Source organism: Tamandua tetradactyla, chromosome 13 (genome assembly GCF_023851605.1).
Source record: "Tamandua tetradactyla isolate mTamTet1 chromosome 13, mTamTet1.pri, whole genome shotgun sequence".
In the NCBI taxonomy this organism is placed as follows: Eukaryota; Metazoa; Chordata; class Mammalia; order Pilosa; family Myrmecophagidae; genus Tamandua; species Tamandua tetradactyla.
The window spans coordinates 88,717,457-88,735,126 of record NC_135339.1 but is presented as its reverse complement, the minus strand read 5'-3'; the positions used below and the strand labels follow the sequence as shown (position 1 = coordinate 88,735,126).

The 17,670-nt window shown below is 45.6% G+C and overlaps 1 protein-coding gene across 1 annotated transcript in view; it reads left to right on the top strand.

Annotated features, from left to right (window-relative positions):
• The window catches only part of ADAM12 (ADAM metallopeptidase domain 12), a 357,082-nt gene that overhangs the window by 236,200 nt on the left and 103,212 nt on the right, over window positions 1-17,670 (top strand). Inside the window, exons 7-9 of the mRNA XM_077124465.1 lie at window positions 7,296-7,482; window positions 15,099-15,164; window positions 16,230-16,301. Of these exons, the coding sequence (XP_076980580.1) occupies window positions 7,296-7,482; window positions 15,099-15,164; window positions 16,230-16,301 (325 nt within the window). The remainder of the gene's footprint in view (window positions 1-7,295; window positions 7,483-15,098; window positions 15,165-16,229; window positions 16,302-17,670) is intronic.

Below are 17,670 nucleotides of genomic sequence, written 5' to 3'. Positions count from 1 at the left end.
ACACATTCAAGTCCTAACCCCTATTCCGTGACTGTGACCTTATTTGTTAAGCTTGTGCCTGCCTTCACCACCTGCACTATTGCTCCTACAAAGGCTGCTCACCTGGACTCCGTGTTGCCCACTCCCTCAATAATGAGCTAAAATGAAGCCAAACTGGATTCGAGCCAATATGACTGATATCCTTATAAGAAGAGGGAAATTTGGAGGCAGATAAAGACACAGGGGAAGAGAGAAGCCAGGTGACAGCACAGGCAGAACTTGGAATGAGGCTGCCACAAACCAGGGAGACCAAGGACAGCAGGCCACCTCCAGCTGCCTGAGAGGCCAGGAAGGAGCTCCCTGCCAGGTTCCAGAGGGGCCACCCTGCCCGCACCTATGCCTTCATTCCAATTCCCGTCGTTTTCAGCCACCTGGTCTGTGGTCATTTGCCCTGGCAACCCTAGGAAATTGATACACCCGCCTGCTCACCTGCTGATCACCTGTTGATCGTGTCAGCACCAGAACTGGTGCTGGGAAAGCCGAGATGAATGAGGGCAGTGCTCCCTGGGTGTGTAAGGGAGCAGCCACCAGCTGAGGAAGGTGTGTGCGGGCCGCGGGGCAAGTGGGCAGAAGGGCCCCGGGGCCGGGAAGGGTGGGCGAGCCTGGGCCTTGCGGAAGGCGCCTCCACTTGCCGAAACAGGTGAGAGGAGGTGGTTGCCCCGGAGGCCAGCGCCAGGGGCCAGCTGAGTCCTTCAGGGAGACCTAGATTGCAGCGCTGGCCCTGAAGCCGCTGTGACCAAGGGTGGAGGTGTGGCCACCGCCGCCAGCTGCCTACCTCCCAGGTGAAGGCTGGCCGAGTGCGCCTCCACAAACCTGCCTCCCCTTGGCGCCCCCCTGTCCTGCAGCCCCTCCGCCATCTGCCCACGGCCCCCACATCAGCACAGCGGGTGCCCGTGCTCTGAGCTCCTGCTCGCCTTTCCCACCTGCACTGCTGTATTGGCTGTAATAATAATAACTCCTCTCCTGGCTTCCCCTGCTCATACAAGGCCTCTCACCTGGGCTCTAGCACTCCCCCAAGACCTCCCCAGGTCCATCTTCCACCTAGGGGTTATCACCCCTCCCTCTCTGCACACCATGCGGGCAGCTCAGCTGCTCCGGCACTTTGCAGGGTGGCGGCTGCACCCTCCCTGGGAGGGTCCTCGGCGACCCAGGGGACAAGGGCGCCCCTGTCCTGGGCACAGCCAGGACTGAGGGAGCAGCCTCAGGTGCCAGGGCCTTGGGACCGTTCTGGCCCGGACCAGCCCTGTAACCCGGGCCTCTCTGTGGAATGAGCTCCTGATGTCTGCTCTACAGGATGGCTGCAGCGATTAGAGAAAAACAATGCATCCAAATAATGCGCCCAAGGGGATGGGGAATCAGCTGCTCATGGGCATGGATTTTCTTTTTGGGGATGATGAAAATGTTCCAGGATTAGTTGCAGTGATGGTTGCACAGCTGTGAGTGTACTGAAAGTTGCTAAATTGTACCCTTTAAAGGAAGGAACTTAGTATGTGAATAAGATCTCAGTAAAGCTGGTATGAAACAGAAGAGCCGGGCTCTTGGTCTCTTCATAAACTGTAGCTGCTACGATTATTATTGATGTATCAGTAATAAGCATTCTTAAAATCTTTTCTGATAGTTGAATTTTCATCTGTTTTATCGCACCCTCCAAACCCAAGTGGGAACCAGGGGTGAGAGATCAGTGGGGAGCTGATGCAACGCCTGGCCTAGGTGGGAGGAAAATGGGTATTTGTTTTGATCGTATGGAAGCAGTTCGCATGGAAATTATGTTTCAGGTGCATGTGCCAGCATCACTGCTTATCAAACATACACGAGGCGGGCACTACTTCAACCTATGAGTTCTTCTAAAAAAAAAATGCAGTGGACTGTCATGCCAACCACATTTCTAACTTATGATTGGCCATGCTACATCGAGATTAACAGTCTGTTTCTAAGAAAATCCAGTTAGCCATTGAACACCAAACCAGCCAGGTTTCTGATGACTATCTTATTATAAGAAGTAAAAAAAAACCCATGTGCCACCATCCTGCATGTCTTGGAGTAGTAAGACAAATCCTAATAGGAACGACATTAAGCTGCATTATTGCCTGCCGCACCATTGTGTCAGAGATTAAAAATTGAATTTTAAAAAGGGACAAAAGCTGATCTTGAGGATACATGGGTCTCCTGAGTTTTCCCTTTGAAAGCTAATAAACGCAACTAAAAATTTTAATGCATTCCTCTTTGTTTCCATTCAAGGAAAAAAAAGTAGGATTTTTCAATTTTAAAGTAAAACTGCCCATTTTCAAAGCAGCAGCTCCATCCTCTCCTCGATGTTCTGCTTCCTCCTTCATTTCACCCGTCCCCATTTTGGCCCCTTGTCCCTCTCAATCTGACACTGGGGGAGGCAGGCCAGTAAGGGGTTGAGAAGCCTGTGCCTTGGGCACCCAGGTCAGGGTTGGGTCCCACCCCTACCTTGAGTCTCTTGAGCATCCTGGACAGCGGGAATAATGGCCAGAGCTGCAGCTGGGTGAGGAAGTGAGGTGACACATTTTACAAGCAAGCCCAGAGCCTAGATTCTGGGAAAAGTAAAATAAAGGGCAGCCCGTATCATCCCCAGAGCCCTCTTCTCCTCTAGCCTCTTGATTCACCACTCTGGTCCCACAGTCTGGAGCTTGGCCTCAGCCTCCCCCCTTCTGCTCCCCCCGCTGAGGACCGTTCCAGGTCCTCCTCTCCCCCAGAGAAAGGATCCATCTTTCCTGAACCACTGGACGCTACCTTGTAACAGGTCTCCCCCCACTAGTCCAAGTTGGAAATCACCTCCTATTCAAACTCTGCTGGATTTAAATTCTGTACTCTCTAAGATACTCACAACTCCAAGTTTATAACTAAAATTACTTTTGCTTGGGGCCAGTACAGTCTGTGAGAATATCAAAATTTTATATCCCAGAAACCCTAAGCCCTTGGATTTTGTGTTCACTGTTGTTTCCAGCAATCTCGAAAGCTAAATGATTAATTATACCCAAGACAGTCCAAAGCAAGTATTTAATTAAACTGCATTATAGGCTGCCAATGATTTGAAGCAAATGGAAGGTCTTCACCCCAGTTTCTCAACATCTGGCCTTCGGATGACTTAAAAGATAAAAGGAGATGCGAGAACATTTTTATGATTAAGTACCAATTTCTACAAATTTTCCATTAACTAGAAAAACCTTTTCAGTAGTTTGCTTCTCATATATAAAACTTGGTGACATGTTTTACTGTAAGTGTTCTGCTGATTTAAATCCAATGCAAAATAGAAAATGTTGCCATGCAAACTGAAATGTTGGTGCCATTTACTTTTTAGGGCAGGAAAGTCATTTTCTAGCAAATCTGTCTTTTCCCTTCAAATATGTTCATTTCCCGCTTTCCTTGTGCCTGTTGTTTTGTTTTATGTTTTATTTCTTCACTTGGGGGGGTTTAAATCAACGTTAATAAACAGAAGTCCCCCGTCACCCATTCTGAACTTAGAAACCTAAGTTTATTTCATTAAAAAATTCTCAAGAAAGGAGATATAAGCCACCCCACAGAGTTGATGACCAAAAGCATGTCTGTATGAGTTCCGTGGAAAGGTACAGATACCGATTTGATGGGGGAAAAAAAAACAAGAGAGCAGCTGTATATAATGACTTTGAATCGATCGTGGGATTTGAAAGGAGCAAAAAGTTCTCCCACTGTTCCACACCACACCGGGCCGTTCCATCTCTAAGCAGTTTAGTGTATGATTTCGGTAATGTGCAGTCTGGCTCTCAAATGGCTTCTCACTGCCCCGTGGGTTGTGCTCTTCTCCCCCAGACCAGGGTGCAGGCGTCTTGGGCCCGATCACACTTTTTCTCCCACTGCCCCTAACACCTCAGAAAGCACAAGCTTGGAGGGGCCAACCAGTTGAATGATGATGAGTTGCCTAGTGTGTATTTTATCACCAGTTGTGTTCAAAACACATATTTGACTAATTCTAACCCCTTCCGTACCATTCGAGTATTTAAACACTGTCATCCTGTTAAAATGTAAGAAAGATTGAACACTTACCTATAGTGGGCCTTCAGTCGGCATAGGATGCGTGCAGAACCCAGCAAATAAGCAAGTGCTCATGATGGGGACACCTTTCTCTCCTGGCTTCCTGTTGCATGAAGCTCCCTGGGAGGCATTTTCCTTCTTCATTTCCAAAGGTCGCTGGCTGGTTCTCTCTGCTTCTCATGGCTATGTCGTTCTGCTCTGCTCTTTCTGAATCTCTTTCGTTCTCCAAAATGTTTCCTCTTTTATAGGACTTTAGAAATGAACCAAGACCCACCCGAATGGGTGGAGACATGCCTCCAGCTAATCCAGTTTAACAACCACTCTTGATTAAATCACATCTCCGGGGAGATGATCTAATTACAGTTTCAAACATACCATACTGAATAGGGATTAGAAGAAATGGCTGCCTTTACAAAATGGGATTAGGATTAAAACATGGCTTTTCTAGGGTCCATACATCATTTCAAACCAGCACATTCCACCCTCTGGACCCTAAAAAAGACATGTTTTTCCCATATACAAAATACATTAATTTTATCACAGTATCAGAAATCCTTAAACCATTTCAGTAGCAATACAAATGAAATACAAAGTTAGAAACAGTACAAACTCCTATCAAAGTCAGTTACAGGCATGGTCTGTTCTAAGGCAAAATTATCCTCCGGCTCTGGACCTGTGAAATTCAGAACATGTTGTTTACTGCCAACATATAAAAGAGGAACATTCATAGGACACATATACCCATTTCCATAGGGAGGAAAGAACACAGGGGTCACCAGACCTATACAGTTTCAAAAACCCGCATGGCAAAGTCCATTAGATTTCAAAATCTGAGGGTCATTTATCCTCGGGGCTTCTGAAAGCAGCAGTCCCACCCTTTCCAAGGGCCTACACAGAGGTCTGCCTCTCTCTGAACACAACCTTGGGGGATCTTGAGGAGACCACCTTTTTCTCAGCTCCACCCTCTCCAAATATTGGGGCTGCACCCAGGATTTCTGCCGTCTCTGAGGCACATGCTCATTTCCCCTTTGGTGGAAGCCAGGCTCTCCCCAAACCCCAAGGAATGTGCTTCAGCCTCTCCAAGGTCTGAGGCGGCATGACTCTTCCACTGCAAGGAGGTGGAAGGCCCATCCTCTGCCTTCGGGGCAAATTCACCCTCTCCACGGGCTTGGGTGGATCTGTTCTCCTGGCCCAGGGCTTCTTGACTTCAGACCTTAGCCTCCATGGTTTTGCCTCTGAAGTTATTTTTCCTCCAGTGTGTCCCTTCTCTGAACCCCCCAGTCCAGACTGGCAGCGGCTCTGTTTATACAGGTCCCACAGCTCTCTCATTGGCTTTCTATGCAGTAGCCTCGGATCATGCCCATCAGACATAAGGAGTTTCCACAGATCCTTCCTGGATAACTCCATGTCCGATCCCGGCTTACCCTGAAATGCCTGGCTGGTTCCACATTTGGCCAAATCTTCATGTGGGGCACTGTTCTCTGGGGTCTCCCTTCCTGGAAGCCCAGAATTTTCTAGAACATCAGTTTCTTGTTTCTTTGTACCTAAGAGTTCAATTCTCAGCTTATCTCTTTCCTGTCACATTTCACTATAAGCTGCATGGAGAAACCAGGCTGCACTTTCCACATTTAATCTGGAAATCTCTTCTGCTGAATATCCAAGTTCATGGCTTTTAAATTCTGCCTTTCAGCCAAAGCCACTAGTCAATTTTGCCAGATTATCTGCCATTTTAAAACAAGGTTCACCTTCTTTCCAGTCCGTAATGATATATGTCTCATTCCTGTCTAGAACCTGGTCGAAGGTATCTTTAGAGTCCACATTTCTACCAAGATTCTCTTCAAAACATTCTAGACCTTCTCTATCAAGCTTCTTACAACTCTTCCAGAATCTTCCCCTTATCCTTTTAAAAAGCCGTTCCAACATGTTTGGTGTTTGCAAACCGCAGCAGCACCCCACTCTTCAGGTACCAAAATCTGTTCTAGTTTGCTACCTGCTGGAATGCGATATACCAGAAACGGAATGGCTTTTAAAAAGGGTGTGTTCTGGTTCCTGGACGAAGGCTACCTCCTGTTTCTGCAAGTTAGAACATTTAGCAAATTAGCTATTTCTTTACCAAAAAAGTTAAATGTTTGTTCCCAAACCTACTTGTTAGCCCAATGGCTCTTTCTTAGCTATGGTCATTCCTGTAAATACATTTCCTCTTCCTTGTGCCCTACTTCATATCTGGAAACCGCAAATGGCCAATATTCCTAGGGGCAGACGGCTCTAACAAAGCATAGGATCTTCCTGTAACGGTCGGTCTTTGGAATAAACATGTTAGCAAAAGCCTAATTCGTGGCTCTGCCCTTATCAATAAGAAACATCGCCATGAGCTTGAGCACTGACTTGCCATGACCGGGCAGAAAGTCGAAAAGACGTAGCAGCCTCAAGATGGTGGCACCATCATGCCTGCATTCTTTGGGAAGAAACCAGGTTTCAAAGTGGGTGAGGACCCTGGCCAGGGTCACACGGCTAGTAAGTAGCAGAGCTGGACTCACACCCTGCACTGCCAGACTCCGAGGGCAGCTTTCTCAGACGTGGGGCTGGCTGAGCCCGGGGTGTTCTTCAGTCTTGGAAGGAGCTGTCCATTGGTGGCTGGGACTCCCACATACCAGACCTCAGCCTCCAAGGAGCAGGGCTGGCATGCTGGGTGCAGACACTGGATCCTTTAGCCTCGCGTCTCCCACAAATTAAATACAGAAAAGCAAAATTTTCTATTCTCATCCTTATATCAGAATGTCTTCAAATATTTAGGAAATGTGTCTATTAGGGATAGAAAAGTTAGATCCAGAAATTTTCCTTAAAAAACCTCAACAAGAACTTTCCTTTAGAATTATGTGTGCTGATTCAGATGTAGTTATGTTCTAAGCAGATGAAACATCTTTTCTCTCCACTCTGCTTCCCAGCAATATATCTTTGGAGAGTTTAAAAAAAAAAACAAAAAAAACTACTCTTTGCCATAAAGAATCTCAAACAAAAAATCCTCAGCTTTAATTTTCAAAGGATTTGCAAAATGAATGTGTTAGCATATGGTACAGAAATGTCCTTTCTGATTAAAACCTGAGAATATGAACAAATTGGCATTCCTACTTTCATTCTCTTTTGAAGAACTGTCTTAGCCATGAACAACAAGCTTCTCTTAAAAAAAAAGTTATGTTTTTTTCTTATTTCTTTTTCAATAGGGGACTTATTATGTTTGAAAATAAAACCTACATCTTAGAACCAATGAAAAATGCAACCAACAGATACAAACTCTTCCCAGCAGAGAATCTGAAGAGCTCCTGGGGGTTCTGTGGATCCCATCTGAATACCTCGGGACTTGCTGTGGATAACAGGCTCCCTCTGTCCTTTCAGAGGCAGGCAAGACGGGTACGAGGAAAACCCAGTTTCGTGTTTCTGGTGGGCTGGGGGCTCAAGCTATGGACAACCATTACTAGGACATCTGGAGAAACTTTGCCATCTGGGTGATGGAAACACCCAGTTTAGCTGGAGGTGGTTGACATTGGGTTGGTGGAAACTGGCCATATTCAACCTCCATCATTCCCATTGCAAATGGCAGCCTTGGGCTCATTAAAATATGGTGGGTAAAGCCATTATTGAGGTTGGAGGATGACAAAATGCACCATCACTGGGCCTTTCATGAGACCCTACTGTGAGTCTAAACCCAGAGTTGGACCCCCCAGTGGTGAACAAGACCAGAATGGACCCTGCCCTGTTCGCAGGCAGCTCTGGTTCTCCTGGGGGAGAAAGACAGTCTACAGGTTTTAATCTGCAAGTGGGTCTGACAATTAGGATCCTCATCATAATTTGCATAAAATTCTTAGTTTTTGCCTTCATGCTTGCATGAAGGTGAACTGAGTCCTTGTCCATGTTATGCTGCCCAGGAGTCTTGCTTACCCCTGTCCATGGGCCCTGTCTGAGCAGGTGGTGTTTTCCGGCCCTCCTCCCTGGGGGGCTCACACAGGGTCTTTCAATTCAGTCAAGCCCTGGAAATAGTAATTGCCTGACTGAGGCTGAGCAGCAAATACATGGCTCTCCCTGCTAAGGGGACAGAATCCTGCATGTCCCCATTTTATGTCCAGTACGTCATGGGTAACACAGGCCTCAGTGGGATGTTGCCATGTTTGGCTGCGAGGCCCTGAATTTAAATGAGTTCAACTAGAGAGGAAGTTATGAACCATTTCCCGATGTTTCATCTCTGGTTTTCCTGTTCTTCTATTGACAAGGAATCAAGAAAATGCACTGATTCCATTCCACGTGGACTCGCATTTGACGGCCTGGATATGCACTCTTTGAGGTTTCCACTAACACATTTGGTCTTTCCTGACTTTAATTGGGGCACTGCACTGTTTAATATTCAATATTTTATTAATATTCTTCCTCTTTTTTCATCCCAGACCATTTTTTTTCTAAATTCAAACAGTAAGGACTATCCTGAATGATTTCTTCTGATTCTTAAAATTTCCCTTTTAAGCTGTTGATTGATGTGAGTTCCCCTAAACTGCTTATAACTAAACCTTTTCAGGCCTTTCAATTTTAAATTTACATTAATTCTTTTGGTCCTGATCATGTGCCTGTGTGACCCTAACTTCCTCTGCTTTGCTAATAGGTTCCTGAGCTTTTCTGTAGCAGGTGCTACAACCTTGTTTTTCTTTCCCCTGCCCCATCGGGCAGGAAGGTCAGGCAGACCCCATCGGGCACGTGGCCCAGCCTGGCCTGACGGCACAGAGCAGGGCAGTAGCTGAGTCCAGGGAACAGGGTGCAGCTTGAAAAATATCCCCCCAACCCTTTGCCCCCATCACTATCACTGAAGTAGTGAAAACTCCATTTTCCCAAGAAAGCACATGAGCCTCTAAGAAGTGGCCAAAACTTTATTGCCAGCAGGCTCAGAGGACTTCCATCCAAAGTCCGAGCCCCGAATATTCTTGGTTTCCGGATTATATAGGCTAGTATGCAAGGCAGGAGGCACTGTACAGGGACGGAACGTCTTCTGTCTGAGACGGGACATGTGCAGGGGACCCCTGTCCTGCGGGCGGGACCAGGGGCAGGCAGATGCTACAGACATTTGGCTTTACTCTCTGCTTTTACATGTTTTAGGAGTTCATAATTTCTTACATAAATTCGTAAAGTGATACACACAAATATACATGAATTCATGAAGTTATACAAAAATACTAAGGTTAAACTTGTTAACTGCCTCATCACCACCGCCCAGGAGGGCCAGACGCCCTGCTTCTCTCCTCCCACACATATGACTCTCCTGCATTTCAGAGCTGAAATGACAAAAACAGCATCTGTGGTCCCAACACATACTTATTCTATCCTCAGAGCACATCCCGCCTTTGATTCCAGACCTGGGATAAGATGTGATGAAGCTGTGGCTTCACTAATCATAAACAAGCATAACATTTTCATTTTGTTTTTGAGACCTTCTGCTTTCAGGCCCTTTTCTTATCCCTGTTAGGAGATTTATAGACGGTTTAAATGACACTCAAAGGTCTTTGTCCTTTTCTTTTAAACCATGAGCTTGGTGTATACTTGCAGGTCATATTTTAATTCTCAAACTAAGCTCATGGGACTATGATTAGTGCAGAAATTTCCAGTCATTTTGACTTGTGTGGAAAGCTGAATAACAGTATTGTTTTGTTAATAATGTACATTGAAATTTAAATGGATCTTTAAATTGAAAAGGGAAGGCATCCAATGCAGTTCAACTTAGTTCTCAATATTTCTCACTAGAAACAGTTGTGATTATTTTTATGGAAGAGAAAATGTCCTGGAGTAAAAGTAGATCTATATGATGAAAATGGTGCAAAAACTAAATTTCAAATTAGTGGACTACTTGGAATTGAAATTCTATTGAGTATTGTTTTGGATAGTCCCTCTGGTAAATATAGAAGCAATACACCTGTTTCATTTATGCTGCCTTTATACCAAAAAAAGGGGGGAGGGGGGCTATGTAATTGCAGTACAGCAATTGTATTTGCTTTTTACCCAGCATTTTTCTGTCCCCATTAAAAATTAACCATTGCAATGATAGGTTTGTAGGCTGCGATCTTCCTACAGATGTTTGCATTTTTCTTTATGGAGTGGCAGGAATAAATCCGCACCTAGACTATGCACCAGCTACCTTATCTATTTGAGCTATTGTTTGCTTGTCGTTTTTATAAGGCTGTACATTAGATTTTAGTGAGAACCCAAGTTACTCCTGGAAGGGTGCAGAGAGACTGGGCGCTTCATAGCCAGGAGGGTTTTAACTGTAGTCTGAAGTGTCCCTGCCACTGATCCCACTGGCTGCCAGCTCCTCCTGCTTCATAGTCCAGGCATGCAAAAGCAGAAACTAAATTTCACAGGAACCCAATGAAACTACTGGGGAGCAAGGAAAGAGGTTAGTCTCCTGCTGGAAAAATCACCTGATACAGCCCAAAGACAAATGTAAATTAATTTTGAATTATCCTTTCTTTGGGGATTATCTGTGCTGTTGTTCACCTCTATTAGTATGGATAATTATGATTCAAAAGAAAAAGGCAATGCCTTCTTCTAGAAGGTCTGTTTGGGCTACTGAGAACAATTCCCTGGGAGAAGGGGAGATGAGCCCTTCAGAAAGAAACTAGCCATTGCTTTTGTGTGTCCAGGAGCCTGTTAGTTCCTAGAAACCATAGTAACAGGGGTCGTAGCAGAAAACTAGTAATAGAATTATACCCAGAGCGGACAGTAGTTGACTATCAGGGGCTGTGGCCAGAACCATTTGAAAACTTACTCATTATAGCAGACACTGTAAATTCCTAAGATAGCCCTTCATCTCCCTCCAGACCGCTTCAAACAGCATCGAGTCCACTTCCTGCCCTGGTCGTTCCTAAAGCTTGGTGTTCTAGTTTGCTAGCTGCTGGAAGGCAACATGCCAGAGATGGATTGGCTTTCAATAAATGGGATTTATTTCATTAGTTCTCCAGAGGAAAGGCAGCTAACTTTCAACTGAGGTTCTTTCTTACGTGGAAAAGTTCAGGGAGGTCTCTGCTGGCCTTCTCTCCAGGCCTCTGGGTTCCAACAACTTTCCCCAGGGTGATTTCTTTCTGCATCTCCAAACGCCTGGGCTGAGCTGCGAGTGCTGAAATGAGGTATGCTGAGCTGCTTGGGCTATGCTACATTGAGCTCTCTCATTTATGTACCAGCCAGTTAACTCAAACATTATTCATTGCAGCAGGCATGCCTCCTAGCTGACTGCAGATGTAATGAGCAACAGATGAGGGTCATGTACCATTGGCTCATGTCCACTGTAACAGAACTAGGCATGTTCACCTGGCCAAATTGACAACTGAATCTAACTACCACACTTGGGGACAGGGACAAGGGGCCAGCCCTATGTGGCTTCCTCGCCTGCAGGCTCCAAGCACCTGCTGGTGTGCCCTGAGGCTCCCACGGGGTCTTGGAGCAGGAAAACTCTGGACTTGCCCACCATTAAGTAGATCTCATTTGTGTCACTGGTTTTCGGTACTCAATTCCAGCACTCCACATTCACCCCTGTTAACGTTCAGCCCATCCTAGTCAGCCCATCCTTCCAGTATTTCATCCTGGCTGTACAGCAGCCAGGCTCAGGGGCTGTGACCCATGGAAAGACCTCAGGTGTCGACCCACCCCAGGCATGGCTCAGGATGCAGAGCTGGCCTTTGGCCACGGTGACCAGAGTTCACTTGACAAATGTCTACAAAGAGACCTTAGAGTCAAGGCACAGAGCATCACTAGAGTTAATAATGACCTTTCCTTGCTCAGGGGAGGATAAACCAACCTTTATGCCTTAAATCTGCTGATCTTACAACCCGGACACACTGTCCACAGTTCCCTTTAATTATCCCCATGGTTGTTGGTGGCCAGTTATATCACACCTGACTCAAATCCGTCCACCCTTTTCCACTGTTTCTGTAGCAAACCTTCACCAGTTCCACCGGAGCGGTACAGCCACCTCACTGCTCTCATCCCCCTACAACCCATTCTCCTCCCAGCAGCCAGAGTGATATTTTTAAGTCACAAATGTTTCAAGGGCTCCTCTCTGTTCTTAGATTACTTTTCACTCTCTTTGCCATGGCTGCTGCCCACCTCTTCAGCCTCATCTCATCCACCCTACCCCAGTGCTTACTGCCTCCAGGCCTGCTACCTGTTGCTGGAACACTTCAAGCTCTTCCAGCCTCAGGACTTCTGCCATGGCTGTTCCACCCACCTGAACACTGTTCCCCCAGTGCTTCCAGCCAGTACCTGCTTTTCATCCTTCAGGTCTTAGCTAAATTAGCCCCGCCACCACCCCATCTTTATCCTCATTGCGGAACTCTGTTTGTTTCATTCATTGTACTTTTCACAGTCTGTGCTTTATTTTCATTACTCCTTCTCACAGTTCCTTACCAGAACGTAAGCTTCATGAAGGCAGTAACCTTTTCTTTTCTTTCCTGTGTCCCCAGTACCCGCCACAGTGCTCACCACATAGAGGGCCCAAGGTGGGTGGGGTGAAGGCACGAGTGTGAGTGACCTGGGCCATGAAGAAAATGCTGCAATTTATCATTAGCACCTATTTCAACTTGCTTTTCTAACTCGACTTGGGTTGAGTTAAGTTCCCAAGGCCAGAGTTCTCCTTGCAGGCTGTTGGAGGATATTCCCTCTTCGGGAACTTGGCTGTGATGACTTTGAGAGGCCCAGGAACTGATCCGCTCTGGACCAAGGCTCAAAGAACACCCCCATCGACAGTACAGAGCGGGGATGGCCAGGCCATTCTCCAGGGCTTATGTTCCCATCTGTTTGGGGAACGGCTTTTGTTTCTAACCCCACAAAGTGAAAACCCAATCAAGCAACCCATTTCAAATGTTGCTCCCCATGTCACAAATACATATGATTCCTTTTTCTTTTTTTTAAAGCTGGACAGTCCAGATAAGTCAGTCATGTGGAGGGAATTTAAACCTCTCTGTGTGCAGCGGGTGGAAGAGAGAACCTTTGGTGGTGAAGTCTACCACTCCCCCATGGCTTTTATTATTGTGTGGTTAGACTTCTCTCTGAGCTTGCAATTCCCTGAATCCATGAGAAAATTTGGACCTCTCCAAAAAACTGCAGAGACGGGAAAATTGCATTCATGTGTTTGTTTTCATTATCTGGAATGGGGTATTTTCTAAAAGATGATCTGAGGCCAGTTGGAAATGTCCCCTGGTCATTTCATTCTCCCCTTCACAGTCTGCAGAAGTCCAAACACCCAGGGCACTTTCAAAGACGTTTTCCATGGAGATGAACTTATTTTTTCATTTACAGAGCTATATTTTCTTCTGTTATAATTCACCAAAGTTGTAAATGATCAGAGGACAGGGAATTGTGGAGAAAGAAGAGATTATTGCTTCTTTCGCACCTCGATGAGGAAAGGGGCTGAGATCTTCACACCTTGGAAGGTGTCTCATTTTGAGTACCCCAGGGGCCTTCCCTGGGGCTAATTCATTTCTTGCCTTTATAAATACATTGTTATCACCATGAGCACGTCCACAATATACAGTTACAAAGCTTGGCTTTTTTTTTCTTGTAACACTGTAAAAGCATGAGAAATGATACCTCTCAGGGAGCTTTATTTTCCCTTCCTCTGTGAGGTTTCCAGATTCTTCAGGGACACCTAAATTCATGAATCAGCACAGCTGGGCAGCAAGGAAGAACGCTGCTCTGATACAAACATTTTTCTTGTAAAAGTCTATTTGGAAGATTCGGGACTGATGGGGATTTGTTTTATGAAAGATGTTTCCCCCAGGATTATGTGACTGGAAAGCTGATTCAAAACATGCTTTAGTCATTTTGCTTTTGTCTGAGTGGTTATAACACGCAAGTTTTAAACTGTAAGTGGTGTGGTAGTTAAGCTCATAAACCAGCAATATCCCTCATAACGACCAGACAGCAATTGAACGCCCACTCCCTCTGACTACATTGTATTGCAGAAACAGAAGGCTGTGCTTTTTTGTTTTTAATATTTGTTTTTTGAGACCACCCTCCAGGAATTGTTGTTTTTATTTTCCCCTAAAAAAAAAAAAAAAAAAACGCCTTTGGGGTTCTCCCAGCAATTCACAGCAGAGTGTGAATGCTTTCTGGAGAATTAAAATGTAACCCACTTCTGAGACTATCTTTCTGGGGATGGGTTCCCATTTCTGCTGCCTGGATCCTCTCCAGCCCTACACCTTGACGGAAAGTTTCCATTTCCATGTTCTTCCCAGCTATTCCACTCTCACCAAACCCCTCTTCTCCAATGGCTTATTGCAATCTTTTTTTTCTGTGTCTTTCTGTTCTCTTTCTCTTTGTTCCTTTCGGTGCTTTCTCTTAACAGTTCCTTCTTGCCTCTCTTTTCATGAGCTTGGTTACTCTCTTTGCCAAACCCTTTCTCCACTGATCAGTGGCAAGAGGGAAGGTTCTGGAATATGCCACTCAGTATTTCCCCAGGAGGGTCATGGAGTTCTCACTCAAAGTACGTTCTCCTCCACCTTTTTCAAGTGACAGAACAGGTACATTTGGACAGAACAGTCAGAACACACAAGAGGCCCAGAATCCCCCCTGTCATCTCAAAAAGCCATCATCTTTAGTGCCATTCAAATGTAGTTGTAAATAGCCTCAAGCGAATGGGGAGGGACTGGCTCCAGTTCTACAGAGAGCTTTGCTTTTTCTGCATTTGCTTGTTTTGTTTGATAATGACCTAGTCATTTTCTGATCCTACAATCATAGGTAGAGCAGAAAGGTTAAACTCTTTTTTAAGGGTTTCCCAGATGGAAGTGGAAACAAGCCACCCATGGTGAGGGGAGTTTTACAAAGAGATTATTGGGACTGGGGAGTAAATTTTATGGGGGTCAGAGGCGTGGGTGTCCAGTGGGGGGGCGGGGCAGGAACCTACCTGACCAGAGTGCTGGATTGGGGGGTATCACACAATGCTAGGAAAGCCCCAGGGAGGCTTCAGGGAAAATTCAAGTCATATTTATTTTTGGCAGCAAAAAAGAGAGACCCTCAAGATGACCAAATACGTCGAGCTGGTTATTGTAGCAGACAACCGAGAGGTAAGAACTTCTTAAAATTTCTCAGCACAATTGGTTAAAAAAGGGAAGGGCAAATGTTTAGCAAGTTTTAACTGGCTTTGATTAACCTCATATTCTATGAGGCCTTAAAAGTATTGGAAAGAAGCCCTTTGAGAAAGTGGTTTTCGGGTATTATAAAATATAAAATGTTAAAACTTTGTTATCTGAGATTATAAAACAATAGCAAACACTGCTGAAAAAGCAAGAGTTTCTCTGTAGAAAAGCCCTTCAATTGGGGGAAGTTGATGGAGGAAATGGCCAATGGCCTTACATAGTAAGTAAAACATTTCTGTGAAAAGCTTAGGGCCAACAAACGTCTGTGTCTTAAACCTAAATAAATAAATATATAAATAAACAGAGTCGGGACAGCAGAAAAACCCTCTTCTTGGAGGTACAGCTTAAGACTATGTTAGATTTTCTAAAAAATATGTTCTGTATTAATGATTTTTTTGTCTACTATGTATTATGTATTAAGTGATACTTTCTAACAGACCTAGGATTAGGTAGCCTTCAACACATATGAATGGAAGAGACTAGAAAATTTCTCAGAAAACTGTCCCCATTCCGGAAGGTCAGATTAGAGGTGGGAAGAGGGAAATTATTAACTTTTTGTCCATTCTCTTTTGTATTGTTTGACTTGTTGCCATAAGCTTATATTACTTTTGCCATTCAATTTTTAAAACCAAACATAAAGAAAGTATCTCGGGAAGTTAGAATCAAGTCGATGATATGAAAAATGGCTTTGGACTTGCCTTCAAGTCGGTCTGTTTTCTCTTTGCCAAAACATGTCACTGCCTCCATCATTTATGAGTCTGGAGAAATAGCAGAAGTCACTGTCTGAGGAGCCCTTGGCTTGGGTGCATTTCAGGGAGTTTCAGGGAGTCCCAGCTGGGAAAATGACTCGGCAAGATGCGAGCTTATTTCCCCATCAACTCAGCCGGCCCCTGGGAGTTCTTAAGAGCAAGACTTCACTTTTCCAGGAGCTGGGAAGATGAGATTTGATTGATACTCTCACTGCTATTAATGCTGACATTTGAAATTGTTAAGTTTCAGAGGCAAGGAAAAGATCTGGAAAAAGTTAAGCAGCGATTAATAGAGATCGCTAATCACGTTGACAAGGTAAGTTCTTTGGGGGGTAAAGTTAAATCACTCAAATCATGTAAATGTTTGGAAAGGAGGTTGAGAGAATTCTGTGCGCCTCCCTGACCAGGCAGGGGCATGGGCTGCAGCCAGGCAAAGCTCCAATCCCTGGTATCTGTGCATGTGACCTCATTTGAGAATAAGGTCATTGCAAATGTAATTAGTGAGGCTGAAATAGTCATGTAGAGTAGGGAGTGGGAGCCTTAAACCAATAAGACTGGTGTCCTTACAAGAAGAGGACATTTGGACACAGATGGAGAGTAGATGGCCATGTGGTGTCAGAGGCAGAGAGGGACTTAAGATACAAGCCAGGAACCCGGGATTGCCAGCTACCATCAGAAGCCAGGAGAGAAGCCGGGAACAGATTCTTCCTTACAGACTTCAGATCTGCACAGCCGGTAGGACATGCTGATTTATCCAGGACTGTGAAACAATATCTATTGCTTTTAGCCACCCACTTTGTGGTGATTTGTTACGGCAACCACCCACAGCTTTCTCAGAGATACATTGCATACATTTCCCTCTAGATTCTCTTCTGGTTTCAGCTAGATCTAGATCCAGAACCGTGGATTCCACCTTCAAATGGTCCCCCTCCATGCAGTCAGAGGCCTGTGGGCAGTCACAGGCCAACATGGCCCCCTGGGAGGGCTCTCGTTCATAAGGGCCATGGGCTCCAGGTTCCTGAGCCAGGCTCCAGGTGCCATCAGCTATTGGAAAATGCCTCGCCTGGAACAAGTGGGTTGGGAGCTTGCCCTTCACAAAGACTTCAGAGCTGGAAAAGACCCTGAAAAACGGCATCCAGTCCTGGGGACATTGCCACACGCCTTTCTTAACACCACCCCATTCACAAGGAAGTGGTGAAAATATTGGTCTAAACCAGCTGCATTCAACAACACATCGTGCAGAGGATGCTCCATCTAAACTACAGGCTCTCAAACTTGCCTGCAGGTCGGAGTTGCCACGGGTGCTTTCAAAAGCTGGGTGCCTGGGTGCCTGGGTGCCTGGGTAGGGCCAGGACAGCAATGTGCTCAGAGGCTCCCCGAGTGATGCTGATGTGCCCGGGGTAGCAACCACAGTGCTGAAGCCCTGGGACTTCTCAGCAAACCCCTCCTTCCCGCCGAGGATTGTGTAGGGAGGAGGAGGCGGGGCTGGCCCACGTTGCTGAGGCTTGTCCAGCCAGGACCCTCTGAAAGGTTCACATTTTCACCCAGCAGCTAGTGAGCACACCACATGATAACATTGTTTCCAAAGAATTCTATTAAATTCTAATCAAATTTTCAAAGTTTTCAGAAAAACCTAGGCAACAGTTCTTTCCAAAATTCACCCCAGCTCTGCAGAGCCTTATGAA